This window comes from Leptodactylus fuscus, chromosome 11, assembly GCF_031893055.1.
Source record: "Leptodactylus fuscus isolate aLepFus1 chromosome 11, aLepFus1.hap2, whole genome shotgun sequence".
NCBI lineage: Eukaryota > Metazoa > Chordata > Amphibia > Anura > Leptodactylidae > Leptodactylus > Leptodactylus fuscus.
The window spans coordinates 9,946,987-9,959,258 of NC_134275.1; the positions used below are offsets into that span (position 1 = coordinate 9,946,987).

A 12,272-nucleotide genomic window follows, 5' to 3' on the forward strand; every position below is an offset into this window, starting at 1 on the left:
TGCAGCACAGTATTAAAAATGGAGATTCCCTGTAAGTGTAGAGCCAGGTCTGCTGCTACCTATCAGGCTACGTTTTCCTGCTGCATTCGCTCCGGCAGGGTGTGCACTATTCACAGCAGTGCGGCAGGGAATTGCTAAGCTGGCTGGTGTCTGATACACGAACATTAAGGCTGAGTTCACATCTTCCAGGTGCTGCTGGTTTAGTAGAGCTTTGTATCTGCAGTGACTTTACGTCTTTTACTTCACTTGAGGATTTGCTCCAAACTTAAGTCTATATATAAACTTCAAGGCTTGAGAACTTTATTTAACTCCCTCTTTGCCAGGCAATGTCTCAGCGGCACAAGTCTCCCTAGTAACATCTAATTGGCATTCGCTACAGTATAGAAAAGAGGTGCAATGTATGCACAGGTCTGTACGGACACGTCTACAGGGGTCAGACTGTACGGACACGTCTACAGGGGTCAGACTGTACGGACAGGTCTACAGGGGTCAGGCTATATAGACAGGTCTACAGGGGTCAGGCTATATAGACAGGTCTACAGGGGTCAGTGTATATAGACAGGTCTACAGGGGTCAGACTGTACGGACAGGTCTACAGGGGTCAGTCTATATAGACAGGTCTACAGGGGTCAGACTGTACGGACAGGTCTACAGGGGTCAGTCTATATAGACAGGTCTACAGGGGTCAGTCTATATAGACAGGTCTACAGGGGTCAGTCTATATAGACAGGTCTACAGGGGTCAGTCTATATAGACAGGTCTACAGGGGTCAGGCTATATAGACAGGTCTACAGGGGTCAGGCTATATAGACAGGTCTACAGGGGTCAGTCTGTACGGACAGGTCTACAGGGGTCAGGCTATATAGACAGGTCTACAGGGGTCAGACTGTACGGACAGGTCTACAGGGGTCAGTGTATATAGACAGGTCTACAGGGGTCAGTCTATATAGACAGGTCTACAGGGGTCAGACTGTACGGACAGGTCTACAGGGGTCAGTGTATATAGACAGGTCTACAGGGGTCAGTCTATATAGACAGGTCTACAGGGGTCAGACTGTACGGACAGGTCTACAGGGGTCAGTCTATATAGACAGGTCTACAGGGGTCAGACTGTACGGACAGGTCTACAGGGGTCAGTCTATATAGACAGGTCTACAGGGGTCAGTCTATATAGACAGGTCTACAAGGGGTCAGACTGTATAGACAGGTCTCCAAGGGTCAGGCTATATAGACAGGTCTACAAGGGGTCAGACTGTACGGACAGGTCTACAGGGGTCAGTCTATATAGACAGGTCTACAGGGGTCAGTCTGTACAGACAGGTCTACAGGGGTCAGTCTATATAGACAGGTCTACAGGGGTCAGTCTGTACAGACAGGTCTACAGGGGTCAGTCTATATAGACAGGTCTACAGGGGTCAGTCTATATAGACAGGTCTACAGGGGTCAGTCTATATAGACAGGTCTACAGGGGTCAGTCTATATAGACAGGTCTACAGGGGTCAGTCTATACAGACAGGTCTACAAGGGTCAGTATGTACGGACACATCCACAGGGGTCAGTCTGTAAGGACAGGTCTACAGGGGTCAGTCTGTACGGACAGGTCTATAGGGGTCAGTCTGTATGGACAGGTCTATAGGGGTCAGTCTGTAAGGACATGTCTATAGGGGTCAGTCTGTACGGACAGGTCTATAGGGGTCAGTCTGTACGGACAGGTCTACAGGGGTCAGTCTGTAAGGACAGGTCTATAGGGGTCAGTCTGTAAGGACAGGTCTATAGGGTTCAGTCTGTAAGGACATGTCTATAGGGGTCAGTCTGTATGGACAGGTCTACAAGGGTCAGGCTATATAGACAGATCTAGAGGGGTCAGTCTGTATGGACAGGTCTAGAGGGGTCAGTCTGTACGGACATGTCTATAGGGGTCAGTCTGTACGGACAGGTCTATAGGGGTCAGTCTGTAAGGACATGTCTATAGGGGTCAGTCTGTATGGACAGGTCTACAAGGGTCAGGCTATATAGACAGATCTAGAGGGGTCAGTCTGTAAGGACAGATCTAGAGGGGTCAGTCTGTATGGACTCTACAACAGGGGTCAATTGTGGGAGTGGTATATTTAAGGAATTGATCAGATTAGCTTCTAAGGGATTCTCCCCTCCTTACATTAGGATTGTATCACACACCACTTAGGACTGTGACCACCATACGGGACTGTTATATATTAGCCATGGACGTACCTCGCATTCTTTCTGGATGTTCCTGACGCTGGAGCTTAGGTTCCAGCAATGGAGGAGTCGGAGAAATCCAGGGCGCTTCAAACAAACAGATTAGAGAATGAGATCTGTAGGTTTTGGAAAAGAACAGGGAGCGGCTTTGCCTCCTAGAACTAGTGGAGAGCGTCAGCATGGCGTAAGAGCAGCTGCAGATAGAATTACACAGGGCGGTATATCTTATGTGTATCCTCTACTGTTATGGGGGGGTCAGGAACATAGACAGATATTAAACAGCCCCATAACAAATAGTACAAATGATTAATTTCATGATATTTCTTTATAGAGGTCAAAAATCCAAAGCTCCGAATCCTCAGCTTTCCTTCACACAGCCATAGAGAGAACGGATATAATTCTGTCTACCGATAGTCACCACTAGGGGGAGCTCTCTGTATAGGGATCAATAAATACAGGCAGTCAAAATCTGTATGACTATGAGCTCCCCCTAGTGGTGACGACAGGCAAATACTGACTGTTTGATGGGAAGGAGATCGAAGTCCTATGGCAGTTGTATGGTCTGCAGAGCTGGAATCCTCAGTACCAAAATGGCTGACTATGGGGCTCTGTGATCTGCACCAACCCCTGCAGTCCTAATAGTTCTGTGATATTCTAATATTTTGGGGATATTGCTATTGGTTCCGATGTCACTGCCCCGGGGTCTCTGAGCTCTACAAGCTGCGTCCTATCTAAGGCAGCGAAGCAGAGAGATGAGCCACTAGTGGAGCACTACAGTCAGCCGGGGACCTACCTTCTGTCTGCTGCTGGGGCTCACCGCTGGGGTGGTTGTGGCCATCATGGCTATGGTGGATGTGATGGTTATGGTCGTCATGACTATGGTGGTTTTGGTTGTCATTGCTGTGGCCATCAGTGCTATGGTGGTTTTGGTTGTGGTGGTCAAGGCTATGGTTGTTATGACTGTTGTGATTGTCATGGTTATGGTCATCATGATTGTTGTGGCGGTCATGACTGTTGTGGTTGTCATGGCTATGGTTGTTATGACTGTTGTGGTCATCATGGCCGTTGTGGTTCTCATGACTGTTGTAGTGGTCAGAGCTATGGTTGTCATGACTGTTGTGGTTTTCATGGATATGGTCGTCATGACTATTGTGGTTGTCATGGCTATGGTTGTCATGACTGTTGTAGTGGTCAGAGCTATGGTCGTCATGACTGTTGTGGTTTTCATGGCTATGGTTGTCATGACTGTTGTGGTTGTCATGGCTATGGTTGTTATGACTGTTGTGGTTGTCATGGCTATGGTTGTTATGACTGTTGTGGTTGTCATGGCTATGGTTGTTATGACTGTTGTGGTTGTCATGGCTATGGTTGTTATGACTGTTGTGGTTGTCATGGTTATGGTTGTTATGACTGTTGTGGTTGTCATGGCTATGGTTGTTATGACTGTTGTGGTTGTCATGGTTATGGTTGTTATGACTGTTGTGGTTGTCATGGCTATGGTTGTTATGACTGTTGTGGTTGTCATGGCTATGGTTGTTATGACTGTTGTGGTTGTCATGGCTATGGTTGTTATGACTGTTGTGGTTGTCATGGCTATGGTTGTCATGGCTGTTGTGGTTGTCATGGCTATGGTTGTTATGACTGTTGTGGTTGTCATGGCTATGGTTGTCATGGCTGTTGTGGTTGTCATGGCTATGGTTGTCATGGCTGTTGTGGTTGTCATGGCTATGGTTGTCATGGCTGTTGTGGTTGTCATGGCTATGGTTGTCATGGCTGTTGTGGTTGTCATGGCTATGGTTGTCATGGCTGTTGTGGTTGTCATGGCTATGGTTGTTATGACTGTTGTGGTTGTCATGGCTATGGTTGTTATGACTATTGTGGTTGTTAGGGCTATGGTTGTTATGACTGTTGTGGTTGTCATGGCTATGGTTGTTATGACTATTGTGGTTGTTAGGGCTATGGTTGTCATGACTGTTGTGGTTGTCATGGCTATGGTTGTTATGACTATTGTGGTTGTTAGGGCTATGGTTGTTATGACTGTTGTGGTTGTCATGGCTATGGTTGTTATGACTATTGTGGTTGTTAGGGCTATGGTTGTCATGACTGTTGTGGTTGTCATGGCTATGGTTGTTATGACTGTTGTGGTTGTCATGGCTATGGTTGTTATGACTGTTGTGGTTGTTAGGGCTATGGTTGTTATGACTGTTGTGGTTGTCATGGCTATGGTTGTTATGACTATTGTGGTTGTCATGGCTATGGTTGTTATGACTGTTGTGGTTGTCATGGCTATGGTTGTTATGACTATTGTGGTTGTTAGGGCTATGGTTGTCATGACTATTGTGGTTTTCATGGATATGGTTGTCATGGCTGTTGTGGTTGTCACGGCTATGGTCGTCATGACTATTGTGGTTGTTGTGGTTGTGATGGTGGTTGCCATGACTGTGATGAGACTTCCTTGCGGTAGGCGAGGCCCCCTGCAGGGAGGCGGCCACAGAAGAGCCTGCGAGCACTGGCGACAAAGCTGTCACAGGAGAATGGTAGTTTAGCATCGCTCTCTGAATAAGGGGGGAGCTACTGTAACACTGGGGGTCCTAAATAGTCCCCACTGAGTGACTGATGGACAGGAGACCCCCCACCAGAAACAGACTGTCCCAAAATACCCGGCATCTGCTCCATAGCATAAGGCTAGGCTGACTGAAGGAAACCATCAGCAATGTGCACTAGGCATCCATTGTGGTTATATACTGCCAGCAGACACCTATAGCCTGTGTATACAGTGTGGCGCACAGCTTTCAGCAGGCTGTTTCAGGCAGGGGGCGCTATATCAGGGCTGTAACCTTGGGCACTACAACTCCCAGCATTCTTACTCCCGTACGTTCCCATCTGCGCCGTCCGGTCTTCTGGTCCAGCGCAGGAACTGAAAAATGGAACAGCTCCGGGAAATGATGGGCTCCTATGGATCCCGGGGGCCCCGCTGACTATAATGGGGGTCTCTCGGGGTCTCCATGTTTTTGTATTGACATGGCGCTTTGCTTTGCTCTGTTCTTGGATCTCCTATAGAGGTGAATGGTGCATGCTGGGAGTTGTAGTGTTACAGCAGATGGAGGGCAGAAGGTCGCTGCCCCCTGCTGTCGTGTCTGAGCCATGACAGGACATAACTTCAGCCGTCACATAAAGAAGATCTCTGCTTGCTACAACTGAACGGAAAATCCTGCTTACATCCAGAAACCACAAAGATTATTAGAAAGTTCCAGAACTTCAGGAAATCCCTAATTCTGACATCTCGCCTACAGGATGGTACCTGCTTTCTCTTCGGCCTCCTCAATGCGGGCGACATCCAAGGTGAGATCCACTGGATCCTCTGATATCATCATAGATCAAAGAAATCAGACGTCAGTCCAAGAACTTCAAGGGGGAACATCTACGGAGGCGTCTAGGCACTACAGACAGCAAAGCTACTACAAGTCCACATTTATTTGGCTGGGGGTCTTGTATCAATGTTTGTCATTGGTAAAAACGGTATTTGTGTATTGCTTTGTAGATTCGATGCAGCTTGGGCAGGGAGTGGAGAAGGGGAGGAGCCACAATGTTTGTTCCACATTTCCATGCAGGTATTGGCGATGATGAGCGGATACTCTTCCTAGCCACGCCCTATTTGGGTATAGACATGCGGATGTTTGGTGGATTTCCCCTTTAAATTTGTGACTCCCGTGCTGGTTGCTGGTGTATCCTACAGAGAAAGCGAATCCCATTGATCTACGCAGTCTTTAAGCATTGACTGTTTCCTGCCATGGACACTGAGCGGAGGATTTGTGCCTCGCCCGGTGCCAGCTCCCGCCACCCACTGATGAATTGCTCTATAATTTACTTGTGCACAGATGGGACGTGTAATAGAGCGGCGGCGGCGGTGCGACCGGCTGCAAATTTATAGCGCCGTAATACCCGGAGAAGCCTCTAATATAACTGCTTAATGTGAAGCCACGTAACCCATTATGGTGGGAAATTGCTGCAACCTGCATATTAATGGCTCCTGCTGCTCCTGACGGGGGGCACACCAAGTGGAGGGGGGTCTATGTGCAAATCTAGAAGAGACAATTACGCCAGGGGCGGGCTCATTGTGATGACATAATGGGGGATTGTTACTTCAATTAGATTTAAGTTGAAGCCCCGTCTCACCTTCCAGTTTTGGTGTAACTTATTAGATGGAAACCGTCAGCAAGTAGGCTTTAATGACGGCCTGGTAACACGTTAAGGAATTCTCAGTTGCGTTGCCGTCGTTTTGCGACCACATTTGATTGGTCACGATGCAGGCAGTGCAAATTGTCATCGACTAATCCATGTGACAAAGGGCAGGAGATGATACTCAATGAGGTACCGAAGAGAAGGACTTGCAGGATCAGTCAGCAGCAGCTTGTTGACAGTTTCCAGACAGTGGTAGGAGAGTTCAGAGTCGGATTGTTTGGATCAACATCAGCTCCTATAATATATATATATTATAATTCTATATGGCTGAGCACAGTTCTCAGGGGTATTTGCACCATATTTGTAATAAGATCTATCTCCAGCTTGTTGACAGTTTCCAGATAGCAAGAACAAGAAGAAATGTTAGAGTTTCTCTATTTGGGTGTTACTAAGTACTAAAGAGCCAAACTCTCCTGTAGCTTCACCTACAAAAAAATGAAGTTAGAAGATCTATCCACTGGCCTACTTGCTGATGGTTTCCATGTTATTGGTCTCAATTTTTGTGTGAAGGCAGGAGGTGCACACATAGGTTGCATACGTTAAGATTTAGGCAGGAGGACCCATCGTAGAGCTCCAGCACCTGTCATAGGGTCAAGAGCGAGGCCCAGGGCACTGCCCCATTGCATGTCATGGTCACCTCAAGAAGATAGTAGAAGGGGGTTGGGGCCATTGCTAAGCCAAAGTAGAGAGGAGCTATGCAGAGGTGGCGATTGCTTTACTGTAAGTCACAAACCTGTGGTAGTGATGGAAAGAAGGGTGGTAGGAGAGGTTTTTAGGTCGGTTGTGAGGACGTATCTGGCCGTGGTGACCTCAGGCCGTGCAGTGTCTGAGACTAGTGAGACACAAAGACAAAATATGTCTGATGACCACGTGTTACCAATGTTAGGTGGACGCCGCGCAGATCCTGACCTTGGGGGGTTTGCAGCTTGTACTACAAGGTATCACCAAATCAGGTCTCATACTCCAATCACATCCAGAGCTGCACTGAATCCTGCTAGATTGGGGGGATATTGTGTTATCCTCTACACTACAACCTCAGTGAAACCTTTCCCATAATGCAGCAGGGCTACAGCTCTACATTCGTCCTCCAACAGGGTTATGCATGCAACTCTGGATGTGAATGGAGTATACAGGGTGTAATTGAACATTGTGTCATTGGTTTGTTCATCTTGCTCCAATAATATTTGGCGGTAGAGCCACATTCACATACCGCCCCCATCACCTAACACCCCAACTGGCTGATAACAGGGAGCAATAACTTGCATTCAGCTGTCTAGCCATACAAAGATAAGATGGACTTCAGGCTGCGGGTTCATGTAGTTACTATATCCCGCCATAAGGTGGCGCTCCTGACACATCATATTTCAGTGATTTAGTAAATTACACATTTTGCTTCAAGTACATTGAAAATGCACAAAATCCCATCCATTATATAGCAAGGTACAGCGGCTGCGCCCCGGTCTGCAGCGTCACCCCACATTACAGCATTACCGTGACTGGCTGATAACAGCGAATAATAGCAGCTACAAGTGATAGCCAACAATAACTTGTAAACGTCAATGTAAGATATAGATCGGTACAGGAGGCCGCACACACACCACAAGGTACTAGGAGGATGCAGGGAGGAAAGATGGAGGATGCAGATGGAAGGGGTGAAACCTAGGAATACGAGGGGTCTACTCACTGCCCAAGGAACCCGACGCTGCACCTAGAAGGGAAAAATAAGTCATTAGTCAGAGGCTGCGAGACGTAGAGGCCGCGAGAGACTGCGCCGACAGCGCCAACCTTCCCCACAGCCGCCAGCGACAGAACTGGAATAGAGATTTGGTTAATTGTACAATCACCTGCAGGCGTCACTGAAAGCAAGCAGAGGTCTTACAACAGTCAGGAAAGGTATTAGAAAGCTGCAGAATATGGTATAATACCTGGTGCAGGCTCTGCAGGGGCGGAGTCACTGAGTCATGCTCCTCCCACTAGGACTTGCAGTGAGGATTATACAGTACAACGTGAACTTAGCCTGATATCCACCTACCCATGGTCCTCTGTTCTGGTGTCGGGACCCCTGGGCCAGAAGTGATCACATGGTGCGTACGGGTGACGTATTAGCAGTGACATCACCGGCATCTAACATGTGACTGATGAAGTCAGAGATCACAGCAGTCACCTCCAGAATGGAATGGGGGATCCAATGCCAGACAGAGGACCAGGGGTTTTTTGTTTTACCCCACACCAGGGAGCCTTGTAGAATAGTCCTCGTATAAGGGGGAAGACGCAGACACAGCCCCCCAATCTGAGCCAATCCTTACTACAGCGCGACCAGGCGCACAGCAGATGGACAGATGCCACCGTCCGCTCCTCCTCGTCTGTGATCGCTGATGGATTCCCGCTCTCGCTACATTTTTAATCTGACAGATTAATGGTTTCGCCAAAGGTCGGAGGCTTTACTATGATTACAGCAGATGAGGGCCGACATCAATCACTAGAAGCAGGGCCTGCGTGGATCGCTGCAACTTTATAATAGACTTTGTGGTGCAAATCCTCACCATTTCCAAGATCTCCTCTTATTGTCAGTGAATGGGAATATAGTCTGATCTACTACTTATCACAGCTGAGGGTTTGTTACAGTTGCATCTAGTCTAGACACAGGCGTAATCTAAATACAAAATATATAATGGGGCCCCAACTTATCCGGTCCTATACATAATACTGGTGTCTTCTTATGTTACCCCCCTGAGGCTCCAGGGCCCAGCAGCTACCTCTGCACTCCCTATAGCTATTCTCACATTACCTGCACTGATACATTGTAACGCAGGCAGAACAGAGATATGGCTGCTGAGGTGTATAGCTCACAGAAGCCTGGATACAATTGTAACAAACCCTCAGCTGTGAGAAGTGTTAGGTCGGGATTGATTTCTCACCCAAGGGATGTCAATAAGAACGTTGCCCGCATGCAAAGATCTCGAAGGAGAGAGGAAACAAAGGGCATTGCACCATAAATTGGCCGAGCATCAGATTTTGTTTCGAAACGCGTCTGGATAAGGGGGTGCAGCAAAGAGAGTCATAAAATGCGCCAAATCTGCGCGCACCATGGTATGGCACAAATACTGATGTTAAGTAAGGCAGCCAAGCGGTGGAGTAGGAAAAATGTCTGCCGTAGCTGTAGCAAGAGGTGCCGAATTTATCAGATAGCCTGTGTCGTGGCCATTTATTTGCCGCAGCTTTTGCCTCTCCGGCTGGTTTTGCGCAATCTCATCTATAAAAAATGTGCCCGTCATTTTATATCCATAGATAAAGGCAGCGCTCCGGCCAGTCAGGGGTTAAAGCCGAGGAGGTGGGGGCGTTTGTGGGAGATGTGAGCGGAGAACAAGTCTGTGAGGCTACCCCCGGCCTGTGGTTGTCAGGTCCTTTGAAGGGATACAGACTGCTGACAAGCTTGTTCTCTTTGAAATCCTCCGTCTCTGCCGGTCCCGGTGACACCCGAGTCACCGCGCTCTCGGGGCTTTGATCAATTTAAAGTGCAGATGTTTAAAGGGAAAGTGGAGGGGGTGGGGGGGGCGTCTCCCTGGAAAACGCCAAAAACGCAGGAACTAAAAGGCAAATCTGATCTCAGCATCCAGACAAGTACATGGGGTGACATATACTGGGCTGGGGGCGCACGATATCTGGCAATAATGGCTGACAATATAATGGGTGGGGTGGGGTCTAGGCTGAGGCGTAACATGAACCTCTTGGACCCCAACACAACATCTGTACCGGGCCCCCAACTCTAATGTACTGTCTATAGTACTTGGGAAGAGACCCCTTATAGGCCCCCCTAAGGCTCCTGGGCCTGGGTGCAGCCTTTACTCCACCCCTGACTACAGATTGTATGTGCTACTACAGCTCAGTCCTATTCACTTCTATGGAAATGTACTGCAATGCCAGACACGACCTGTGGACAAGGGTGGCGCTGTTTCCTGAAGAAAGCAGCCATGTTTTTTTTCACATCCTTAGACACCTGTAAAGCAAAGGTCGCCTGGTTGACACTTGGCTGCTTTCCTTCGGCATCTTCAGGCAGAAGATCTTACTTACATGAGTTTGGAGATCCGTGAGGCAGCGGAGTGTAAGATCCGGATCGCCACGACCGGTTGCGGAAACTCTTCTTGCACCTGCCGCAGTCCTGCCCCGTGGTGTTATGCTCACATTCACACTGCAGCGCCCCCTCTCGGAAGTTGCAAGCGTTGGCATGCAGGTTACATTTACACCTGTGGACAGAGAACGTTCATGTGAAGACTGCTACAAAGTGAGACGCTGCAAAATCTTTTAGGGCAGGTGATGGGGAGACGATATTAAAGGGATATGGATGCTCTGAATATGGCAGTGCGTCCTGCATAGAGGAAATGCACTTTAAGACATTGGGTGACATAACATTCTGACTGCAGCTGCCATTAGGGGGAGCTCACGACATACAGGTTTCTATAGCTCCCATACAACTCTGTATTCAATGAGCTCCCCCTAGTGGTGGCTGCTGGTAGTCAGAATTATATCATGTAACTGAAGTGTGCAGAGGTTTTGGTGCTCTGTATCAGATAACGTGAGCTCTGACTCCTGTTCGGACTTCATATTTTGCACTCTTGCAAGTGTTACTTAAAGGGGTTGTTCACAACCAGAACCGAGTTTGCTTTTCATCGACCAAGGGCATATCATTAGAGGTCCTATAGTGGGGTCAGTAACCTTCAGCACTCCGTCTGTTGTGGAACTACAACTCCTAGCATGCTCCACTCTTTTAGAAGGTGAGCCCCTATGTCTGGGGCTCTATAATGCCCCGTCTTCACCCACTCTATGTATATGCCCTTATGGTGTATACAGATGCCATCACTTTGGCGGGGGCCCCAGGAGCGGTGGCTCTAGAGCCCATGTCTGCAGAGCAGCCAGTCCTGCGCACGCCACGCCGCTCATCTCTACCGAGGATCCTTTGAAATATCATCCGTATTATATATTAACGAGGAGTCGGGAGACGGCGAAGGAATTAGTAATTTTTTTGGTGTTTGATCTGCAATGAGAGGTCCCAGAGCTTAGATGTAAATTTTATAAGCTTTACAGGAAGGACGGAGCGCGAATCGGTTAAACGTAGCGGCTAACCGTGACATTGAGAGAGGATGATGGGGGTAGTGGTCGGAGAAAAACAGACTAGTCAGAGGAAGGAGCAAGGTCCCCAGCAGCACAGAGTATTTCAGGAGAAGAGTGTGCTGATCTTATAGGGGAGGTCACAGGGTGAGAGTTACATAGTGGAGGAGCAGGGTCTCCAGCAGTACAGAGTATTTCAGGAGAGGTGTGTGCTGATCTTATAGGGCGGTCACAGGGTGAGAGTTACATAGTGGAGGAGCAGGGTCACAGCAGTACAGAGTATTTCAGAAGTGCAGCATGTTGATCTGGTGGGCGCAGTGCACACTTATGTCACTGAACAGGTTAATACGGAGACTTCCCGGCCCCATCCATCATTTCCCCATCTGCTAGTAGGAGGTGACAGGTGAACATTAAGGATACGGCTGGGGCAGGGATCAGCACTTCATATATATATATACTGTATACGTCTTCCTGAGGCGGCCGAGCACAATCTGCATTTCTGTCCTGTCCACTTGCATAGAAAGCAGTGAAGACGTGAATTATTTAATGTCCACGGCCGGCTGCCTCCTGCACCTGCCACCTTAATCAGTGCGGCTACTGTAAGACAGACACATATGTAGGCACCCCGCCCGGCGCCGGCACACATGAGCGAGCACAGGCCATGTTCACTACTCCATACACAACATGCCTCAGAGAGGACACCGCCA

At 48.4% G+C, this 12,272-nt stretch overlaps 1 protein-coding gene across 3 annotated transcripts in view; it reads right to left on the minus strand.

The window, feature by feature from the left end:
* The window catches only part of NTNG2 (netrin G2), a 65,471-nt gene that overhangs the window by 10,998 nt on the left and 42,201 nt on the right, over positions 1 to 12,272 (minus strand). The window contains exons 4-8 of one of the 3 annotated variants that reach the window (XM_075260278.1): positions 10,531 to 10,703; positions 8,144 to 8,167; positions 7,193 to 7,291; positions 5,519 to 5,578; positions 2,230 to 2,304 (exon numbers count right to left, since the gene is read on the minus strand). In XM_075260278.1, coding sequence (XP_075116379.1) covers positions 2,230 to 2,304; positions 5,519 to 5,578; positions 7,193 to 7,291; positions 8,144 to 8,167; positions 10,531 to 10,703 — 431 coding nt within the window. The remainder of the gene's footprint in view (positions 1 to 2,229; positions 2,305 to 5,518; positions 5,579 to 7,192; positions 7,292 to 8,143; positions 8,168 to 10,530; positions 10,704 to 12,272) is intronic. The other 2 variants (XM_075260279.1, XM_075260280.1) reach the window with 2 other exon arrangements.